We start from the raw sequence: 23,337 nt of genomic DNA on the forward strand, positions 1-23,337 counted from the left end.
TGGTCTAAATAATAAAAACCCAGAGTCACCTATAGAGGAAAATGCTGAGAAATCAGGAGGAGAAGGAGCAAGCCACAGTCACACTTTACCTCATTAGCTTCCCAGCAGAAAAAAGAGCAAGTTCCTGTTTCTTCCTGTTTATATCCTCTCTCTACCCAGCCATCTCACTTCCTGTTTCCACCCAGCCATCTCACTTCCTGTCTGTTTGTAAAGGCCTCCTGAATGGTTAGCTCTATGGTTAGCTAGTGGCAAGTTCCATCCTCTGATCTTCAGACAGGCTTTATTTGTATACGCAAGATATCACCACAAGCTTTATTCCCAAAATTAGTTCCATGAGGGGTGTTTGTACGAGATAGATAATAGCTTCAGAATAAATTGTGATTATATATTAATAATTTATTGATTAACAGTGATCACCACCTAATAGTCTTAAGTAATTGAAATGCAGAATATATTCTTTGGATGAATTCAGCACTGGTGCAACTAGAAACATAAAGACTCTGACTAGATGTTACACTCTTATACCTTTATCTCTCCTGAGATAAATCATAGGCAGCAGAGACACATACAGAGGGCACACACTTGTGTGCACAAAACATATACATACAAATACATATATATGTGTGCATTTATGCAGTTATGTATACATAGGCTCACAAATTGACACATTTAAATGAATACATCTATGCACTGAACACAGAATACACACAGGCCCACAAATATATTCACAGACATACACTCACAGAAAGATGTAGGCGCATACATATAAACATTGCACATGGACACACATTTCAAACAAGGGCACACATATGTACGTATTTGCATAAAAGGGCACACAGAACAGACAAGCATACATGTGTGCAAGCACAGGTATAAATATACACATATGAAAACAAATGAATATGTAACTATAAGCACACACATCAACATGCATACATGTATCAATACACAAAGTCACACACATCTATGTATGAACATACATGTACATGTATGCATATGCACACATTTGGAGATCATCCCATATTGTAGAATAATCTTTTTGTATATTGTGAAAATGCATCTTTGCCAAGGCACCTTCTTACTTATTTAATATAAAGCTAAACGGCCATTAGCTAGGCAGAATTATAGGTGAGACAGCCAGACACAGAGAAAGCTGCGAAGAAGAAAGGTAGGTTTGCCAGGAGATGCAAAGACAGCAAGACATACTGGAGGACAGGTAAAACCACAAGCCACATCGAAGCACATAAATTAATAGAAATAGGTTAATTTAAGCTATAAGAGCTAGTTAGAAACAAGCCTAAGCTATTGGTAGAGCTTTCATAATTAATAATAAGTCTCCACATCATTACTGGAGAGACAACAGTCTGGTGAAAAATCTACCTATAATCCCATCTATTCATATATTCGTACACACATGAGCACACAGTTGCACAAAGCACATACTATCCACAGGTACTTGTGTACTTTTCCAATTGAATAAATATCTCATCCAGAGTTATAATACAGTGCTAGCTTTGCCTAGACTGGCCTCAGTTCTTTCATCAAGGCTAAGGACACCTACCAGCCACCAGGACCAGAAGTACCGGATCATAAAGGAGTAGAAAGAAGTGGTCCAAGTTCCTGGAAGATCTCTGCCTATTCCCAGAAAGGACTAATCCCCTTTTATTAATTAGGCTGTTTCTCCATTCCTAGCCTCTATCTAAATCCCTCAGTCTCTCTGTGTGATTGCTAATTTTATGTTTTAAGTTTAAATTACTGTGTTTGAGAGACCTATAAAACAAAAATGCCTCTCACCTCTAAGTCCCACTTGCTCAGGGACAGTTAACTCCCTGGAATGCAAGGGGGCTGTTGTTCCTGTAAGATAGCAAGTCACATGTTTTCACTTCTGTAAGAAGGCTTGGTTGCCCCAATGACACAGGATGTGCAGGGGTACATAGGCGGGAAGTATGTCAGGATATCTCCTTGCCTCTGATTGGACAAAGACAGGCGATATATATCCTTGTGGCTTTTGTCTTTATAAGCCCCTGACTAATGTAATTCAGTGCCATATTCTGAGTGTGGGTCTTGGGTTTGGACCTGGCCAGTACCCATGGTTCTGGCCAGTATTTAGGAAAGTTGGCTTCAAATTTGGCTCAAAATTGTAGTAGTGGTTTTATTCTCACCCAGTGGGGTTTACATCTGGGGTGGAGAAGTTGGTGTATGAGCAGATCTCCATTCTTCATAAAGCTTTCCTTTGCCCCCATCATTTAGCTCTTAGACACTGTTTTTTTCTAGGGGATGAGCTTCTAGAGCTAAAATAAATGATACAATCAAGGAGTCTTCAGTGTCTTGCTGAAGAATTTCACAGGGCGTCTTCAAACAAAATTATTCTATTACCTCTAAAGTTAAAGAGGAAAGCAAAGCAACTTGAAAAATGTGTCATGATGGGTGGTGGTGGTGCACGCCTTTAATCCCAGCACTTTTGAGGCAGAGGCAGGTGGATCTCTGTGAATTCGAGACCAGCCTGGTCAACAAGAGCTAGATCCAGGACAGCCTCCAAAGCCACAAAGAAACCCTGTCTCATAAAAAAGTGTCAACAGACAAAAATGGCTTCCCTTGTAAAACAGATAGCCATGTCTCGTATCCTATCTAGGGCTGTCCCTAAACTGGTAACTCCTGGCATGGAGCAACCCCAAGGTACAGTGGGACAATAGACTTGGTTTCCTAAATTAGGGTTTTATATCCTGTCTAATACCTTCACTGATCTACTAGCTGAGTGAGACCCATTCCTAAGCTCAGAGACCTCTACTATAAAGTAGATACAAACAGGAAATTCCCTTTGTATGTCCAATTGCTCAGTCTCCTATCCCAGCTTCCCTGGCTGCAAGTGGCTGTTATTACTAAAGGATACTTCAGTTGAAATCCATCTCTGAGTCTTTCAAAGCTTGAAAGAATCTTTATTATTTAAAACAATGACCATTGTCCAAGTTACAGAAATAACCAAACATCCAGGTTTAGGTTCCCTTCATTTTCTTATCTTCTAAGGAAAAAAACGCAATCCAAATGCCCGGGCATTGAATTATCCTCAATTCCTAACAATTCATTCCAGTCAAAGCTGCTTTTTGTTTGGTTTAGAAATAAGGTCTCACACAACCATTACATTTCCTTCATTGCTGAGGCTGGCCTTACATTTTTAAGATCCTCCTGCCTGCTCCACCGTCCCAAATTATAGGAAGATTATTATTATTATTATTATTATTATTATTATTATTATAGGCTTGTACTATCACATCCTGATTGTCCAAAGTTGCTTTTGTGAACCTTCCTACAAATCTTTTAACACTAACTCAACTCTCTCTGGGTAAGACAATAACTCACTTTATTAACTTCACTCTAGTTCAATCACTGGTGTGTTCTTAATAGTCTTTAGCTAAATGTCATTAACTGGCACAAGCAACTCAGATTGGATCATTCCTTGAGGTGGAAAAACAATGAGAATGACCAGTGATGGGGTTGACCAATTCTGCTACCCTGTTTGTCCACCCTAAGCAGGAGGCATTGCTAACCACGGTTGGATATGCCAGGCTGAACTTTGGTTTCCCCACCCCCAATTGTTCTCCCAATCTCTGTAAGGGCTCTAGTGATTGTCCATGGGATCCAATACATCAACAATTTCATTTATACTAAAATAAGGAAAGACTTGGAAGTATCAAGTGTGTGTGCATGTGTGGTAGACTGTTGTCCAAGCTTTGGCTGACCGCAAACGATTCTCCTGTCTCAGCCTGCCCATTCACTGGGATTGCACATGTGTGCTACCACATCCAGCAACTTTACATTTTTGCGGTGTTGTACATGTGCCCTACCACTCAGCCACCCCCACCCCCAGATCGTCATTGACTTTTCATTTTGTATTTATTATTATTGTATGGGCACATGAGAGCTAATATATGTACCTGGGGGTGGGGTGCTCACCAAGGTCCGCGGGTGGAAGTTAGAGAACAACTCTTTGCAGTCGGTTTTCCTTCCTCCGTAGGTTCTAGGCTGTCAGGTTCCATCCCTAAACAGTTTTGTTTTGTTTTGTTTTGTTTTGTTTTGTTTTGTTTTGGACAGGGTCTCTCTCTACGTAACCGTGGCTGGCTTGGAACACCCTAGGAAGACTGTTGTAATCCAGGCAAGCCTGGCCCTGCCTCTCACCCGTCTGCGCATGTACGTACCCTGGCCCTTTAAGAGGAAAACTCCGCCTACCCTCTCTCTTTCTGTTTCTCTCTCAGGCGGACAGATCCCTGTCTGTCCTGCCCCCCCCCCTTTTTTTTTCCTGTCTCTCTTTCTCCACCTCTCCCTCTCTTCTGTCCTCTCTCTGAGGAGGCAGCTCTCTCTGTGTGTGTCTCCCTCTGTCTCTGTCTCTCTTATCTCTTCTCTTTTCTTCCCTTATTTTCTTAGCTCCCCGTCAATAAACTTTCCATATAAGCTACGTCTCCAGGACGCTTTTTCCAGTCCGCCCGCCGCGGGACTTGCTGGGCGGTGCCACCATCCGTCACATTCACCTTCTCACAGTATTCGTAATATTCGCCCCATATTATTCCTGACATAGTCCAGAGTGGCCTCAAACTCATAGAGATACTCCTGCCTCTGCCCTGGGACTGCTGAGATTAAATAAGTGTGCCACTGTGCCCTGCCCACCTCTAGATTATTAAAAATTCATTTATTCTTCACTTCAACTCTGAAAACATTTTCATTATCTTGTTTTACTAGAGAAGAAACAGAGGCGTATAACCTTTTATTTTTATTATTTTTTTTTTGGACAAGGTCTCACGTAGACCAGGCTGGCCTAGACCATGCTACATAGTCAAAAGCTGGCCTCGAACATTTGATCAAACTGTCTCCACCGTATAACAGTTGGGAAGATAGTCCTGAACAGCCACCACGCCCAATTCAATATTCTGTGTCGGGGATTGGGACTCTGTCGTCCTAGGAGCTTGCGCTAAGAGGGCGACCTGACCTCCAGCGATTCGCAGAGTACCCCCAGCCATCTTCTTTGTAGTCTTCGAGAACTACAACTCCCGGCATGCCTCACGACAGCGGCCCAATATACACAACAAATCCCGACGTGTCTCTGGGCGGTCCGGAGTGGAGGGTTCTAGAAGGCGTGACGTGGGGGTCGAAGCGGGCTTGGAGGCGGGTTCTCGTGGGCTGTGGCGGTGGCCGCCACTACGGGACCTGGGAATATACTAGCAACTGGGGCGGCGGACGCAGCCTTGTCTCGAAAGCCATGGCGGCGCTCGGCCGGCCCTTCAGCGGCCTCCCTCTGAGAGGCAGCGCGGACTTCCTGCAGCCATCGCCGGGCTTCGCGGGCCGGGCCTTCCCGCCAGGAGCCACCGGCCCTGACCTGGCCCCGCGGCCGGGCTCCCGCGTTGCGCCAAGCAGCCCGAGCGGGAGAACTGCGCGCGGACGGTGAGGAGCAGGTGGGGCGGGCCGGTTAACCCCGCGGGACGTTAACCGTGAGTCCCGGGTCTCAGGGCCGGCGACCCACCGAGGGTCCTTTGGCCTGGCCGCTCCCTCTATGCATGCGGCCGCCGGCCCGGACAACTTTGAGAGTCTCGGGGACACTGCCGTTCCTCATTGGCAGTGTGCGGGCAGAAATGGGTCCTGGAGCGAGTGATCAACGGTCACTGCCCCGACAGAAGTGACAACTTCATATTTTCTTGTCTGGTTATTTGGAGTCCTTCGCAAAATGTGACCTGATCTTGGGACTGGAGGTCTCTCACAGCCAGAGAAGGGATATGCAATTTGTGGCGGGAGATCCCGATAAGTAGAGTGAGAACGACGGAATGCAGAAACCTTACATTTTTAGTTCCTGTCTTGGTTGACTAATTCGTTTTGTTTGTTTCAACAGTGTTCCCATTCACTGTAGAAAAAAACACAAGCGATTGGCGGAGGATGATGAGTAAGTTTCAAGGACCATTTGCCCTCTCTGTGGTGGTTGTTAGTTTAACACGTGTATCCTATTACATGGAAAAGGTAAACCATATTGTATCTCTTTAAACTAGTGACATTGTTTGCCTGTTAGGGGCAGAAACTGGATGTCAAGCAGGTAGAGGAAAACTCACTCTGTAACCAATGTAGTGTTTGGATTTTAAACTGTCATTATAGACACAGTTAAAACAACAACAACAAAATCAAAGGATATATATTGGAAAGGGTTTGTGTTCTTGAGAGAGGTAACCTTGTAGCCTGTTTCTTACTTTTAGTTCAGAAACTTAATATGGCCTTGTTTGCTTCAGTTGTTTACTTCTGTAGCTAGATACCTATTCACACTTCAATGGGGGGGGGGAGGTTGTTTCCTTTTACTCTCTTACAGCTTATTCCAAGGTCTACCTGTTTTGTTTGTTTGTTTGTTTGTTTGTTTTAAAATACAGCCTCAACCCGGGCTTTGGTGGACCACGCCTTTAATCCCAGCACTCTGGGAGGCAGATGGATCTTTGTGAGTTCAAGGCCAGCCTGGTCTACAAAGCTACACAGAGAAACCATGTCTCGAAAAATCAAAAAAATAAAAATAAAAAATAAAAGACAGCTTCACTATGTAACTTCCCTCTGAGAGGCAGGAACTCACTATGTAGAACAAACTGGTCTCAAACTTAAGAGATCTGCTTGACTCTGCCTGTTGAGATTAAACACGAGCATGTCTCAATACCTGCTTTTTTTTTCCTTATTCATTATTATTATGTATATAAACAAATGGCATAGTGGGTATGTGGAAGTTAGAGGACATTTGGAAGTTGGTTCTTTCCCATCATGTAGTTCAAGATCAAGTTCAAGTTGTCAGTTTGGTGGCAAGCATCTTTAGTCGTTGAGTCATCTTGTTTTGTTTTGTTTTTGTTTTTTTTTGCCTTTTTTTTTTTTTTTCCTGTGCTGAGGATCAAACCCTGGGCCTGGAAGATGCTTGGCAACTATTCTCCCATTGAGCTTCATTTGTTCTAAGCACTGTCCTGGATAGTTTAACTGTGTGTATGATCCTACCCCCACTCCCCTAGTAGAAACTGAGTTCTCTTCTGAGAAAGATGGCTCACTCCAGTTATCCCAGCACTCTGAGGCTGAGATCACCGAGAGTTTGAGGCCAGCCCTGGGCTATACAAAACAAAAGCCAATAATCTCAGCTCTTGGAGGAAGGTGGAAGCAGGAGGATTGGGCATGCAAGATCATCTCAGTAACAGTACTGACTTGTGGCCAGCTTGGCATGTATGAGACCCTGGCTTAAAAATAATTAAAGAGCCCAGCGATGGTGGCTCACACCTTTAATCCCAGCACTCTGGGAGGCAGAGGCAGATGGATCTCTGTGAGTTCAAGGCCAGCCTGGTCTCCAGAGCAAGTGTCAGGATAGGCTCCAAAGCTACACAGAGAAACCCTGTCTCGAAAAAACCAATAATAATAATTAAAAGAAACTTTGAATTGACTAGGTTTGTTTATGCTTAGACTAATACTTTAAAAAAAAAAAAGATACTTGAAGGTTACCTTGTTTTTTGTGAGTGAGTGAGTGAATGAAGGTAGTAGACTCAGGTAGGTGGGGACATAGGGTCAGATTTCCAAGTATCTCCAAGAGGAAGAACCTGGGTTTGATTAATTCTAAGGTCTCTCTTAAGTACCAAGACATCTAGGAAGTAGATGGGGTATGTTACCCTAGGAGAAAGGGAGATCCCACCATTAGTCAGGGACAGATAGCTAAAGGCAAGAAATTTGTGCTAATGGCTTCTTCTTGTAGTGCTTGAAGCATACTTCAGTAGATAGGTGTGTTTGCTGTAAGGAAAGAGTGACAACCAGACGCTTTCTCATGTGGGTCAGGGAATGTAATGCTGACGCAATGACAGAATGTAGTTGGGGTGGAAATGCTGCTTTGTCTTTTTAGTGTGTGGGGAGTATTCTGGCTGTGTGTGTGTCTGTACCAACCAGGTATATGCCTGGTGCCCTTAGCGGCCAGGACAGAGTGTAGAATTCCCTGGAACTGGAATTATAGACATTTATGGGTTCTGGGAATTGAACCTGTATCCACTGTCATGACTGCTGAGCCACCTCTCCAACCCTTCTTTTTTTTTAATTGCTTTGCTTCCTGCTTGATCTTTCCTACAGATTTGTTTTTCCTTTAAAAGGTTAAAGTCTTGGAGGTATTGCATAAATTGGTAAGAAATAGAAGAAAATTTCTCAGAGAAGCTATTGGGGACACATGTTCTAGCTGTAGAATAGAGATTTTGTTTTTGGTTTTTCGAGACAGGGTTTCTCTGTGTAGCTTTGGAGCCTATCCTGGCACTCGCTCTGGAGACCAGGCTGGCCTTGAACTCACAGAGATCCACCTGCTTCTGCCTCCCAGAGTGCTGGGATTAAAGGTGTGTGCCATCAATGCCTGGCTAAATACATCCTTTTTAAGACTAAAGAAATTTGAGCTGGGCTTGGTAGCATATATCCTTTTAATTGACTAGAGAAATGACTTAAATTTCATCTGTAATAGTTTTTAATTTTTTTTCTTCCCTCTTTTCCTACCGCTTTCTGCCTTCCTCCTCTTAGGTGTCCCATAAGAAAGAAGAGACTGACTGAAGCTGAACTCTGTGTGGTTGCTAATGAATGGGTTCTTGACACACACCAGGGTATAGAAGGTCATGGGGTAAACACATGTCCTAGTGGCCTTTCTGTACCCAGTATGCTAGATGCTATCTGTGAAGAAATGGATCAAACAACTGCAGAACCACAGTGTGAACTTGCCCGAAGGAGGCTTCAGGAGATTGAGGACAGGTACTGACAGTGTACATTATGAGGCTTGCTGCTGCTCCTGTCACAGTTCTCTTAAGATGGTCAGGAGCATCATTTGATGATTCTAGAGATCAGGAAATGAAAAAAATTTTTTTTCTTGTTTTTATTGAGCTATACATTTTTCCCCCCCCTCCCCCCCCCCCCCCCCCGCTCTCTCCTCTACCCACCTCAATCCCAGTTTACTCAGGAGATCTTGCCTAGACAGATCCATGTATGTCTCTCTTAGGGTTCTCTTTGTTACCTAGGTTCTCTGGGGTTGTGGACTATAGGCTGTTTATCCTTTGCTTTATGGCTGATACCACTTATGAGTGAATATATACTGTGCTTGTTTTTCTGGGTCTGGGTTAACTAATCAGGATGTTTTTTTTTCTAGTTCCATCCATTTTCCTGAAAATATCAGGATGTGTTTGTTATTTACCACACTCCATTGTGTAAATGTACCAAATTTTCTTTATGCACTCTTTGGTTGAGGGGCATCTAGGCTTTGGCTATTTCAAATAATGCTATGAACATAGTTGAGCAAATGTCCTTGTGTTATGAGTGTGCATCCTTTAGGTACATGCCCAAAAATGGTGTTGCTGGGTCTTGAGGTAGATTGATTCCCAATTTTCTGAGAAACATACTGATTTCCAAAGCACTGTACAAGTTTGCACTCCCACCAACAATGGAGGAGTGTTTCCCGTACTCCATATCCCCTCCAGCATAAGCTGTCATCACTGTTTTTTGATCTTAGCCATTTTGACAGATCTAAGATGGTATCCAGAGTTGTTTTGATTTGCATTTCTCTGATGGCTAAGGATGTTGAGCAATTCCTTAAATGTCTTTCATCCACTTGAATTTCTTCTGTAGAGAATTCTGTTTAGGTCTGTACACCATTTTTTTAATTGGATTATTTGGTCTTTTGATGTATAGTTTCTTGAGTTCTTTGTATAGTTTAGAGATCAGTCCTTTGTCAGGTGTGGGGGTTGGTGAAGATCTTTTCCCATTTGTAGGCTGCTGTTTTGTTGACAGTGCTTTGCTTTACAGAAGCTTCTCAGTTTCAGGAGGTCCCCTTTATTGATTGTTTCTCTCAGTGTCTGTGCTGCTGGTGTTATATTTAGTTAGTGGTGTCCTGTGCCCATGTGTTCAAGGCTCCCACTTTCTCTTCTATGAGGCTCAGTGTGGTTGGATTTATGTTGAGGTCTTTCATCCATTTGGACTTGAGTTTTGTGCATGGTGATAGATATGGATCTATCTGCAATCTTCTACATGTTAGCATCCATTTATGCCAGCACCATTTGTTGAGGATACTTTCTTTTTTCCATTGTATAATTTTAACTACTTTCTCAAAAATCAGGTGTTCATGGGTATATGGGTTGACATCAGGGTCTTTGATTCAATTCCATTGGTCCACCTGTCTGTTTTTATGTCAGTACCAAGCTGTTTTCATTACTGTAGCTCTATAAGAGAGCTTGAAGTCAGGGATGGTAATGCCTCCACAAGTTCCTTATTGTACAAGATTGTTTTGCTATCCAGGGATTTGAGGTCTGTGAAGAATTGTGCTGGGATTTTAATGGTGATTGCATTGAATCTGTAGATTACTTTTGGTAAGATTGCCATTTTTACTATGTTAATCCTGTTTATTCAGGAGCATGGGAGATCTCTCCATTTTCTGATGTCTTCAAATTCTTTCTTCAGAGAGTTAAAGTTCTTGTCATACAGGTCTCTCATTTGTTTGGTTAAGAGTTACCCCAAGATTTATGTGTAGGAGTGACTTTTTTAAGTTAATTTTGTATCCTACCACATTACTGAAGTTGTTTATCAGTTGTAAGAGTTCTCTGGTAGAATTTTTGGGTTTCTTATTTGTAAGTATATGTATATCGAAAGTTTGATTTCTTTTTTTCCAGTTTATATACCCTTGATCTTTTGTTGTCTTACTGCTCTAGCTAGAACTTTGAGTACAATATTGGATAGGGAGAGAGTGGATAGCATTGTCTTTTTCCTGATTTCAGTGGGATGGCTTTGAGTGTCTCCATTAGTTTGATGTTGGCTCTTGACTTGCTGTATATTGCTTTTATTATGTTTAGGTATGTTCTTTATATTCCTGCTTTCTACAAGACCTTTATCATGAAGGGGTATTGGATTTTGTCAAAGGGTTTTTTTTTTTCCTTTCACTTTGTTTATATGATGGATTACATTGATGGATTTTCATATGTTGAATCATCCATGTATCTCTGGGATGAAGCCTATTTGGTCATAGTGGATGATTTTTTGATGTGTTTAGATTCAGTTTGCCATTATTTTCTTGAGTGTTTTTACAACTATGTTCATGACGGAGATTGGTCTGTAATTCTCTTTCTTAGTTGTGTCTTGGTGTGGTTTGGGTCTCAGGGTAACTGTATCCTCGTAAAAAGAGTTTGGCAAGCCAGGAGATGGTGGCTCATGCCTTTAATCCCAGCACTCAAGAGGCAGAGGCAGGCGGATCTCGAGGCGGAGTTTGAGGCCAACCTGGCCTATAAAGCTACACAGAGAAACACTGGGGTTGGGGGGTGGTAATGTTCCTTCTGTTTCTATTGTGTAGCACAATTTGAGGAGTATTGCTGAGTTGTTCTTTGAAATTCTGGAAGAATTCTGTGCTGAAACCCATTGGCCCTGGGCTTTTTTGTTGTTGTTGGGAGACTTTTGATGACTTTCTATTTCTTCAGGGGTTATAGGTCTATTTAATTTGTTTATCTGTTCTTGATTTAATTTTGGTATGTGATACTAACCCAGAAAATTGTCCTTTTTTAAGTTTTCAAGTTTGTGGAGTACAGGTTTTTGAAGTATGACCTGATGATTCTCTGGATTTCCTCAGTGTCTGTTGTTATATCCCCTTTTCATTTCTGGCTTTGTTAATTTGGATATTCTCTCTGCCTTTTGATTAGTTTGGATGAAGGCTTGTCTATCTTGTTGATTTTTCTTGAACCAACTCTTTGTTTCATTGAGTCTTTATATTGTTCTCTTTGTTGCTATTTTATTGATTTCAGCTTTCAATTTGATTATTTCCTTCCATCTACTCCTCCTCGGTGAGTTTGCTTCTTTTTGTTCTAGAGCTTCAGGTGTTTGTTAATTTGCTAGTGTAGGATTTTTCTAGTTTCTTTAGGTAGGCATTTAGTGCTATGAACTTTCCTCTTAGCACTGCTTTCATTGTGTCCCATAAGTTTGGATATGTTGTGCGGTCATTTTCATCAAATTTTAGGAAGTCTTTAATTTCTTTTTTATTTCTTCCTTGGCCCAGTGGTGATTCTATTTCTGTGAGTTTGTGAGCTTTCTGCAATTAGTGTTGTTGAATTCTACCTTTAAATCATGGTGACCTGATAAGATACAGGGAGGCATTATTCTTTTTTTTCTTTTCTTTTTTTTGGGGGGCGTATCTGATGAGGTTTGCTTTGTTGCCGAGTATGTGGTTGATTTTAAAGAAGGATCTATGGGGTGCTGAGAAGGTATATTCTATTGTATTTGGGTGGAATGTTCTATAGATGTCTGTTAAGCCCATTTGAGTCAATAACATTTTTTACTTCCTTTATTTCTCTGTTAAGTTTCTGTCTAGGAGACCTATCCAGTGGTGAGAGTTGGGTGTTAAATTCTCCCACTTTTAATGTGTGGTGCATCTGTTAGTCTGTCTTTCTATAGTCTGATTGAGTCCATAATTAAGGGATATTAATGACAAGCAGTTGCTAGTTGTTATTTTTGGTGGTGGTAGTATTGAGTGTTATATGTGTTTCCCTACTTTGGGAATTGCTGCTCTGGGATTGTCTGTTGCCTGTATTTTTGTGGGTGTGACTAACTTCTTTGGGTTGGAGTTTTCCTTCTAGTACTTTCTATAAAACTGGATTAGTGGGTAGGTATTGTTTAAATCTGGTTTTGTCATGGAATATCTTACTTTCTGCATCTGTGGTGATTGATAGCTTTGCTGGGTATAGCAGTCTGAGCTGGCATTCATGTTCTCTTAGTGTCTGCATAATACCTGACTAGGACCTTCTGGCTTTCATTGTTAACATTAAGAAGTTGGGTGTAATTCTGATAGGTCTGCCTTTATATGTTACTTGGCTTTTTTCCTTTGCAGCTCTTAATATTCTTTATTCTCTATGTGTTTTGATTATTATGTAGAGAGGGGTTTTTTTTTTGTTTTGGTCCAGTCTATTTGGTGTTCTGTAAGCTTCTTGTACTTTCATTGGCATGTCCTTCTTTAGGTTGGAAAAGTTTTCTTCTATGATTTTGTTGAATATATTTTCTGTGCCTTTGAACTGGACTTCTCCTTCTATCTCTGTTATTCTTAAGTTCAGTCTTTTCATGGTGTCCCAGATACTTTGTGTTAAGAACTTGTTGGATTTAACATTTTGTTTGACTGATAGAATACCTCTATGGTATCTTGAATGCCTGGGATTCTATCTCCCATCTCTTGTATTCTGTTGTTTATGCTTGCATCTGTAGTTCCTGGATGATTTACCCAAATTTTCCATTTCAAGAGTTCCCTCAGTTTGTGTTTTCTTTATTGCCTCTATTTTAGTTTTTACATCTTGAACTGTTTCCTTCACCTGTTTGATTGCTTTTTCTTGTTTTTCTTTAATGGATTTGTTGATTTCTTCCCGTTTTTTTGTTTGTTTGTTTGTTTGTTTGTCTTTTCCTTTTAAGGGAATTTTTCATTTCCTCTTTAAGGGTTTCAATCTTCATAAACTTAATTTTTTTAGGTCATTTTCTTTTGTTTTATCTGTGTTGGGATGTTCAGGTCTTGCTATTGTAGAACCACTAGTTTCTGGTGGTGCTGTATTGCTCTTTATGTCGTTTAGAGTATTCTTACCCTGTTGTCTACCCATGTCTTCCTCCAATCAGTACACGTGGAGCCTGTGCTTCAGGGGATCCCTCTTCCCCCAATCCGTAGAGTTTTGGGGGCTGTGGCTCCGTTGAACTCTCCTTCAAGTGTAGGGGGTGCAGAGTCTCTGGTGATGGCTCCTCTGGCTGCAGGCAGAGCTGAGGCTTAGGTTCTGGTGGTCTGATAGTTTCTGGAGGCCCCTGCTGTAGCACTGATGCTGTCCCAGGGGTGTGGTCCTGAAAATACTAGGTGGTAAAGCGAGCTCTTATAGCTTAATTCAGCATTTTACTGGAAATGTCAGGGTCAGCTCTCTAGGACACATTTTTTAAACTTGACTCCATTCTAAAAGTTTTCTGTTATATGGATTACTGAATAACTCTTCCCACTCAGTGGGAAAAAGTAGCCTTATGTGGTCACTTTTCTCTGAGGTATACCTTATTATCTTTCACTATAGTGCCTGTGATTTTACTCTTTGGATTTTAAACTTTGTTCATTTACTGCAAGAACACCAATACCTTGACTTATTCTTTTTCTGTCTCTGCTTCTGCTTCATTATTTATTTAGGATAATTGACGAAGATGAAGAGGTTGAAAGTGACAGAAATGTTAGCCACCTCCCAAGCCTTGTCCTTTCTGACACGATGAAAACGGGTTTGAAGAGGGAATTTGATGAAGTCTTCACAAAGAAGATGATTGAGTCTATGTAAGTTATGGTGCATAACATTTCCCCTTAACTGATCCAATACTGGGAAAGGGTTGGTGTCAAAAGCCCTCCTCTTAAATTCTAACAGGAGGAATAGTAACCACATTTTGAAACCTCTGGTTTATCTGTTTCTCCAAGTTACTCAGACACAACATGGAGATAGATGTAGGTAACAGAAAATGACATGTCAAATGAGTAACAATTGAAATAGTTATCACAAAGCCTTTTGGGGCCATTCTGGAGTATTTAGCTCCTTTTGTTTTGGGGAGTGGAAATGTTAAGTAGCCTAGACTAGGTTCATATTCGCTCTTGATTTAAAGCATAAATTAAGGGGGAAAAATGACAAAAGATAGCATAGTTTTAAGATGAAAACAAAAAATAGGGACTAGGGAAGTGACTCATGGTAGAGTACTTGCCATGCACCTGGGTAAAGTCCTGGGTTCCATCCCCAGCACCACAAAAAGAAAAACAGAAAATACACCCATAGTTTATTGAGCTCAATTAACTGGTTTCTTAAATTTTTAGAGTAGAAACAGCAAATAGGCAGGCTTAGGGTGGGGAGTAGTGACTGGGGGGAGAGGTTGATAGAGGAAACAGGGCGGCAAACACAGGAGCCAAGCAGAGTGGCAGACTGGAGAGAGCTCTACCTAGTGTGGAAGATCTCAGTTCTCATTATCTGCTGTGCAGAATAGCAGGCAAGCCATAAAGTACATGGAAGAACTGCCTGGGAAACCTAGACTTAGTACTCGCCGAGGTTAAGTTTAGTCTGAAAAGGGCTCTTGGGACCCAGACCTCAGTGGTGCTGGACACATGCGAAGTTCAGCTACTGCTTGTGGGAGACCCAGAAGGTTGGGCCCTAGCTTAAGTTTATAATTAACTATTCAGCCCTGAGGGTGTGTAAATAGTGTAGCCACTATGTATACAGATAACTTTGCCCTTCTGCTCAAAGTAGTGTCTGCTGCTCTTACTAGTTTTCCAGAACTGGGCCTTTGAGAATATTCTTCATTGTAATTTTTTTTTGTTTGTTTTATTTCTGGGTCCCAGCAGATTTTCCTATATTCAGGATAAGGAATTGTTTCCTATTTTGGAGATGAGACGGGTTCTCATGTAGCCCAGGCTAGTCTAGAACTTCTGGCCCTCCTGCCTGCACATTCCAGGTACTGGGATAACAGGCACTGCTCCCAGCTATGGATGGAAAAAATACATGATTATACATATCTAGTGTAATTGTTTTGGTTTAACTGCAAGGTATTCTACTTCATAACTATATGAAACAAGTCATCAGAAATTAGTATGCTGGTTCAGGATTTCACTTTTATTTATAATGATTTAATATATAATAGTCACCCACGAGGCTAGGGAAATAGTGTAGTACTAGAATAGTTGCTCAGCTTACATGAGACTCAGTACCACAAATCAAAACAAAAAACTATAGTCATGCAAATATGTTCATTAAAAACGTGTCTGTGTTATCATTATAGCTAGTGATATAGCTCAGTGGGCCTTATATGAGGGACCTTAGTTCCACTCCTAATTGTAGCATTAAATTAAATCTGGAGCCCGTCTTTGTTTTTGTTGTTTTGTTATTGTTTGAGACAAGGTGTCTGTATAACCCTGCTATCCTAGAACTCTATATGTAGACATGGCTAGTCTTGAACTCATAGAGGGCTGCCTGCCTCTATTTCCTGAGTTCTAGAATTAAAGGCATGTACCATTACACCCCTCTCAAAGGCATGGTTTTTGCTTGGATATTTGTATTGTTGCTATTCATGATTTAAAATATAAATAGGGCTGATGAGGTCACTAAGAAGTGGAGCACTTAGATGTGTGAGGGCTTGGCTTCAATCTCTAGCAAATCAGAGAAAATAATTACATATGGAACTGTATATTTGAGGACCTGAGAATAATACTCACTTCCTAGAGGATGTACTGCTCAGAGGACTGGAGTTTGATTCCTAACACCCACACCAGGTGGCTCCAGAGGAACTTAAACTTCTAGCCTCCTTGGTCACCTACTGCACACATGTTCATATCCCCATTCAGACACACTACACATAATTTTTTAAGTCCAGTTTGAATTCTCCTAAATATCTCTTAGCTCTCAAACAAAACAAAACATGAGTAGTTTTCATGGATTTGTGTATCCTTGTACAGGGCCATGCTAATCCATATCATTCCAAGTTTAGTATATCTGCTGCTGAAGTGAACACTTACTTTTTTAATCAAAAGAATTTATATAATGAGAACTGATGAAAGACAGCAAGATCAAAATAACAGTGAAACCATACAGTTAAATGGGTAGAAATACAAAAGAACAGCAGACTGGCACTTTGAGGACCACTAGATCTTAACTAGAAGTGTTAAGTAGTGAACAGAAGCTTGTTTTGAATGTCCTAAGGTTTTTTATAGAAATCTATTTCACATCCCAGGAGCCGTCCTTCTATGGAACTTGTGCTCTGGAAACCTCTCCCTGAAATCCTTTCTGAGAAGCCAAAGCCATCATCTAACCCTAAGAACTACCTGGGAGAGAGCCAAATGAAGCGTACAGCTGCCGGCACTGCCTTTCCACAGAGAACTGAAGTGTTGCTGGAACCTCGGCACACAGACACGCCACTTTACCATAGTCTGGAGACAGCTGCTAGCACAGAGGAAGAGATGGAACTCTAGAGACCAGTTCTGCTCCAGCTTGGCAAGTTCTAGAAGGCTCCTGTGTTCAGTAATGAGCCTGCCTGTATAGTATAGGGACCTGAAAGTTTTATGAAACGGGTGTAATATCTCCACCTGTGATTTGGGGTGGGTCTTTCATTGTGGGTAGCCATTTATTGAATTCAACTTTTTGCCAAGGAAGCTTATCTCAAGGGAAATGCAGTTTTCTAGCAGGCTTATCCAAGAAATGTTACAGTCTCTTTAAAGACAACCATAGACGCTGGATGTATTATGGTGACTGAAATCATCTGTCACATTGTTGAAGCCATTCATTCTTAAGATGCTTATAAAGAGGAATGCTCCTAATTGCCACTGCAACCTGACAGCTGAGTCATGTATTGAGCTTCTTGTAGTGGTAACTGTACGCATGGGGAATGGGAGGGAAGAAAGCAGTAGTTTGAGTCTCTTGCAAAGGAATTAAACAGGCAAGGAAACCTGTGTTGGCGTCAGGTCCGTGTAGCCATTATTACTCAAGCAGTAGCCTTTGGTCTGCCTAATGACTGATAAGCTCAGTTGGTCAGTGATGTTTACACCTCAGTTAACTTTAAGTAATTGATTAAAAGAGAGTGAGGTAACCCTTCTGTAAATTGCCTGTGAGAGAAGTGTCTTTTCATGAATCCTGAGGACATGCGGGGTCAGCTAAACCCAGCATTGATAGCTTCTAGAGTTTAAAAAGGGAAGGTTGTACTTGTATCAGCAAGTTGAGTTTTTTAATGCTGGTTTTGAAAACAGTGAATTAGCTGAGAATAAACGGGCAGATATCTTAGAGATTTACTGAAATAGCTCATTGTCTGGTGCTTAAGCTATTGTACAGTAAGCCTAAAAGTTAGTGGAAGATGGCCTCCTACCAGCAGGAAATCTTTACCCTTTGAGTACCAGAACCAGGCTCAAGGTGTTCTTTGGGAATAACCAGGGTAAAAGTTTTTAATTTCTCAGGAAGAGCTCTTCAGCATGGCAGGATGTGTAATGAAGGCTTGGCAACTCCTTCAGCACTGTAGAGCAGTCTGTGTAAGATAGCGGGTGAGTGTGGTGGCTCTTCCACAGCAGAGCACCTCAGTTCAGTTTTCACTTTCTGGGTTTCTTCTCCCTTTGTAGGGAAAAAAGAAAAGGTTTATGCCATGTAGAAGTGAATTTTTAGAAACTAGCTTCCAGGCATTTTTGCAGCCCATGCTGAGATCCCTCCCATGGATGGCTTAGGAGGAGTCATAGTCTATTCAGTGGACTGTCTCCTCTTGCCTATTGTTTATGCTCTCTCTGTTTCTGTCTGGATGTCAGGAAAAGTTTTAATGTTTAATATTTAAACAAAATAGTTATGTCTACACAAAAAAATTACTCAAGCTTCAAACCAGTATTGAAACCAGTTGGAAACCAGCTTCTTGTTTCTTCATCTCGGACTCAGAGGTGAAAGAAAACTCTCTTCTGTTGAAATGTGCAAGCGTTTAACTCATGTCATTTGGAAACTCCTGGCTTGTTTAATGGGACCAACTAGTAGAGTTTATAACCTTAAAGAATTCTCTATGCCAGGGAGTTTTAGCACAGTGTAGAAGCATGCAGGGACTGCCCAGAGTTTGGAGTTAGCCAGTGTGAGAATGGGAAGGAAGTGGCAGCTTTCCAAAGGGCACAGAACACCAGGACTGCCTCTTATCAAAGGCCTCAAATGGCTTTGCATTTGGTAACCACTGGAGCGAAGAGGTGGCTTTTAATGAAGAACAGAATTTTTCAGGAGTCCTTATCTGACATGATCTTTATTTCTGCAGGAAAGTGATGTTTCATGCTCCTTTTTGGACTTATCTTCTTGCACATGTTTGTACAAAAGTCATCCCTCTTCATCCTTGTGGTGCTGACTCATCTGACTCTCCACAGCCCTGATGCCTCTGCAGTCTATTTTCTTTTCTAGCATAAGCCTTTTGCTTTGCCTTAAGGTTTTCCTAAAGAATTAACAGGTCTTTCCGTCTTGTATAGTTTTTGAAGCATGGATCAGACATTGGCTCAGTATGCTAATGTGTGGAGGTCAGCAATTCTCTAAAGCAGGTGAGCTTCAATGAACAAATATGTTTCTCTGAGTTTGAGTTGGGGGTGTGTATGGGAGGGTTTTTTTTGTTGTTGTTTTTTTTTTTTGGAGGGGTTCCTGGTTTTTTGTTTTTTTGTTTTTGTTCTTAATATGAAGAAATAATAAATATGAGAATCTAGTTCTCATAATTTAAATCAGTTAAACACTGCTCATTCTTGAAAAAAATAAAAATGTAAAATTTAGAAACAAGTAGAACAGGACTAAGAATAACTTGCAGGAGGAACATTAACTAGCAGGTCCATTTGCTACTCTGGATCTGGACCCTAACTTTAATAGTGACAAGAATGGTACAGAACTAAGAACATTCTGGCAGATGGTGTCAATTTTACTTTTACTTTAAAAATGAGAATCTGGTTTTTCTGTATTTTATTATTTTCAATAAAAGTCAAGTGTTTTCAACTGTTTAAAGTATCTGTAATCCTGTACATATGGAAATGAAATATTTTTTTCTTGCTTTCCCTTAAATTTTAATTAAGGCAGTATTCCTATCAGTGAAAAACTTGCATTTGTCCTGAAATTTGATACTGTTGGGTTAAAAACAGGTTGTTTTGCCTTTGTTAATGTGCCAACGGCCTGCGTCTGCCTGAGTGCTGCCCCCTGTGACTGATCCTTCAGTGTTCATATGTGGAGTTGGAGGGGCTTGCTTGGAACCTTTAGAGATAGAGATTAGTCAAAGTCTGTGCATGTTGTTCCTTTGCTAAGAGCTGACAGGTCACTGGGTGGCAATATTGCCTGCATATTTGCAATATTCTTTGGTAATCAGATCTCTGAATGGTGAGGCACGGAGTTGTTTGGGTTTCAGTTGCAGAAAACAAGATGCTCTTTTATTTTAACCGAATTTTGAAAACCATGGTAAAAGTTAGCTAACATAACAGGTTGGAAATAAAGATTAGAATAGATGGTGACAGTTTGGTATCAACCAACTCATTAGATCCAGGGTTTGAGTACAAGATGAATAGATACTCAAAGAAATGTAAGTTAGTGTGTATTGGTTTGGCTCTCTGTTAGTCCCCTAGTTCCTCAGACTAGCAGTGGTATTTTAGAAATGCATTTTGAACATTGCTGAAACTCAAACTCCTGCAAGAGGCTGCTGGTGTTGACTTTTCAGCATTGGTTTGGTGGGTAAGCCAGTCATCCTACTTCATGAATGATAGAAGTCAGGAGGGTTGCTAGAGAAGGGAGAGTCATTTCTTCAGTGGTGTAGCCACTGGTAAGTTGCCTATGCTACAGTAAACCACTACTACCTACCCATGCTCAGTGGGAGGGAGATGAAGATAATGGGGTGAATATGATTAAAACACATAAATAGGAGATTGTCGAACTTTTTTTTAAAACATTTCATTTATTATGTATACAAGTCTGCTTCCGTGTATATCTGCACACCAGAAGAGGGCACCAGATCTCATAACGGATGGTTGTGAGCCACCATGTGGTTGCTGGGAATTGAACTCAGGACCTCTGGAAGAGCAGCCAGTGTCCTTAGCCTTTGAACCATCTCTTCAGCCCCAAAGAACAAAATTTTTTAAGTCAAAAAGGTAAAACATGTAATTCCAGCATTTGGGGAGGTGGATGAAGGAAGATGGAAGATTCCTAAAGTCAGAATCATGTGTGCTCCATATTGAGTTTGAGCTCAGCCTGGGCTGCATGAGAACCTATCTCAAACAAACAGGGTCTGGAGGGAATGGGTCAGCCAATAAGGTGCTTGACTTGCAAATAGGATGAACTGAGTTCAAATATCTGACACTCATTTTAAAGGGGTGGGAGTGCATATCTGTCATCCCAGCACTTGGGAAGGAAGGCAGAGATAGGAGGATCCCTGGGGCCTGTTGGCCAATCAGTTAACCTGAATTTGTGAGCTCCAGGTTCAGTTTGAGATCTTGTCCTGTTTTTGTTTTTGTTTTGTTTTTCGAGACAGGGTTTCTCTGTGTAGATTTGGAGGAGATCTTGTCTTAAAAAATAAAGTGGATACTGATTGCACCAGACAACTGATATTGACCTCTGGCCCAACACATGTACCCATAGGAATGCATACCTATACATGGACATTCATACAAAAATATAGATATCTCTAAAGTCAGAAGAGTAAAGATTTTAAGTTCTAGCCTAGGAGACAGAAATTGAACTGATACTTTGAAATACTCCTGATGTAGGCCATACATCTGTTGTTTAGCTCCATCTCATCAAATAGAAAAGCAAGGAAGCAGATGCATAGCTGTTTTGTGAGGCCCAGGAATTTGCCTGCAGCCATCACTTGCACCTTTGGTCTGAATTTCAGCATAACACTACATTTAATAGAGTATTTGATTTCATAGAAAGAATGTTAATTTTTAGATCTAGCCAGTTTGGTGTTTCAGTATGAAAATGTCCTTGAAAACCAGGTGTTTTCTCAAGGCTGATGTCATTTTTGGCTGGCTGTGAAGGAAATGAAACGTTGAAATCTTCACTCTGTACTGTCCTGTTGGCACAGCAGCAACTATTAAATATAAATGACTTGAGTCTTTTTTTTTTTTTTTTAAGTAGTTTTCAGTTACAGGCAACTGTAGGTAGTCCTTATGTTCACAACACTGGCACTCAGCCTAAGCAAGCTTATGTTGCTAAGCACTGGTTTGGGCTGTGACAGACTTACCAGCTAGGTCCTATCCAGACTTGCCCTCAAATATTATGTGAAAACCCCTCCTGTCATAGCAGTCAACACATGATCTGTATTTGTCTGCAACTGTAGCCTACTTGAGCCTGCTGACTGGACTCAGAATTCTTCCTTCTATCTGTGGGTTTACTTTGATCACCCCAAAGTAATCTTAATAGGGAAGATAAATGTTAATTGGGGGTGGTAAAATGAGTCCATCTGCTTATATGGGTAAAATGAAGTTCTTTGCCATCTTTTTAAGATTCCCCAGACCAGAATGCACGGTAAAGGATGATGTCATTGTCTCTGCAGTTTGGTAATTGGTTTATACCCCTAGGTCTTTCCTTCCTGAACAGATTTGCTCATTTGTTTTGGTTCTAGGGATGGAACCAAGGCCTCGTGCATGCTAGACAAGCACTGTACTAAGCCATACCCCCAACCCAGTCTTGTGAAATAAGCCCCTATACTAAGATTCCATGAGGGAATAAAACCTTTCAAAGTGGATCATCAGACAAAACTGAACTCCCAGTGCATTGGATGACACCTGTCAGATGTGAATTGCATGTAACAGAAGTCTTGTTCAGTCTTTATAGATACCACTGTCCCTCTTTCCAAGTTGTAATTTTATGTCCCCCTGGGTTACTCAGGTGAATTGTGTTAAGAGTTGAAACCAGAGAGTCTGGTACTCCCTGATCAGGGCAAATCTTGATATTTGATGGCAAAGCAGTAGTTAAGGAGACCCAACTGTAGCTCAGTGGTATAACACTTGCCCAGCATACAGAGATCTTAGGTTTAATAACCCAGTACTGCCTGCCCACCTACTACCACTACCAAAAAAGATGATGGTTAGGGTTCTACTTCTGTCACTTAGTAGCTGTGACATTGATCAACTGGACTGAAGAAATTGCCTCAAAATAAGATGGAGGTATTTATGACAGGAGTTGAAGCAGGTAGTAATAAGTATGAAACCTTTCAGCCAGGCGTTGGTGGTGCAAACCTTTAATCCCAACACTCGGGAGGCAGAGGCAGGCGGATCTCTGTGAGTTCCAAGGCCAGCCTGGTCTCCAGAGCGAGTGCCAGGATAGGCTCCAAAGCAACAGAGAAACCCTGCCTCGAAAAACCAAAAAGGGAAAAAAAAATTTTTCAATGACTTTAAAAAGTGTTATGGCCATGTGGTGGTGGCACATGCCTTTAATCCCAGCACTTGAGAGGCAGAGGCAGGTGGATCTCTTGAGGTCGAGGCCAGCCTGGTCTACAAAGCTACACAGAGAAACCCTGTCTCGAAAAAGCAATAAATAATAATAATAATAATAAAAAGTGCTATGCTCACTTTAGTTGGATAACCCTCCCCTACCTAGCAAACAATGAAGAGAAAATACAGGAGCCCTAGAAATCACAGAACAAGGCTGCTGCGTTGCTTTTTTTAATTGCATGGGTAGTTTTAAATAAATGGAGAAAGCACCTTCCAGAAGTTACACTAGCAAGAAGGTTCCCTCAAGGATTTACATAGTAAATTTCTATAATTTTACAAAGATTCTTGATCCTTCACTTGAACTGTACACAAGGATAAACAAGCTCCTTCAGGTTGGTGTTTGTCTGCTTGTAGAACTAAACTAAAACCGGGGA

At 41.1% G+C, this 23,337-nt stretch overlaps 2 protein-coding genes across 2 annotated transcripts in view; one reads left to right on the forward strand and one right to left on the reverse strand.

Annotated features, from left to right (window-relative positions):
• LOC100768060 (ankyrin repeat domain-containing protein 36A) overlaps positions 1-4,161 on the reverse strand; it is a 236,859-nt gene extending 232,698 nt beyond the window's left edge. Inside the window, exon 1 of the mRNA XM_035452430.1 lies at positions 3,952-4,161. Coding sequence (XP_035308321.1) covers positions 3,952-4,034 — 83 coding nt within the window. The 5' untranslated portion in view covers positions 4,035-4,161. The remainder of the gene's footprint in view (positions 1-3,951) is intronic.
• Positions 4,162-4,805: 644 nt separating this feature from the next.
• Positions 4,806-19,493, forward strand: Ccdc117 (coiled-coil domain containing 117). The gene is made up of 5 exons (XM_027387370.2): positions 4,806-5,430; positions 5,873-5,923; positions 8,533-8,757; positions 14,171-14,308; positions 16,738-19,493. Exons 1-5 carry the CDS (start codon positions 5,045-5,047, stop codon positions 16,973-16,975), a joined length of 1,038 nt encoding a protein of 345 aa, XP_027243171.1. The 5' UTR covers positions 4,806-5,044; the 3' UTR covers positions 16,976-19,493.
• Positions 19,494-23,337: the final 3,844 nt, after the last annotated feature.

This window comes from Cricetulus griseus (assembly GCF_003668045.3).
Source record: "Cricetulus griseus strain 17A/GY chromosome 1 unlocalized genomic scaffold, alternate assembly CriGri-PICRH-1.0 chr1_1, whole genome shotgun sequence".
NCBI lineage: Eukaryota > Metazoa > Chordata > Mammalia > Rodentia > Cricetidae > Cricetulus > Cricetulus griseus.

Excerpts from the sequence above, each read along its gene's own strand:
- Ccdc117 (XM_027387370.2), top strand. The coding sequence starts at position 5,045 with ATGCCTCACGACAGCGGCCCAATATACACAACAAATCCCGACGTGTCT. Across the intron at positions 5,431-5,872 it reads GGGAGAACTGCGCGCGGACG|TGTTCCCATTCACTGTAGAA; the intron begins GTGAGGAGCAGG and ends TTGTTTCAACAG. Across the intron at positions 5,924-8,532 it reads CGATTGGCGGAGGATGATGA|GTGTCCCATAAGAAAGAAGA; the intron begins GTAAGTTTCAAG and ends TCCTCCTCTTAG.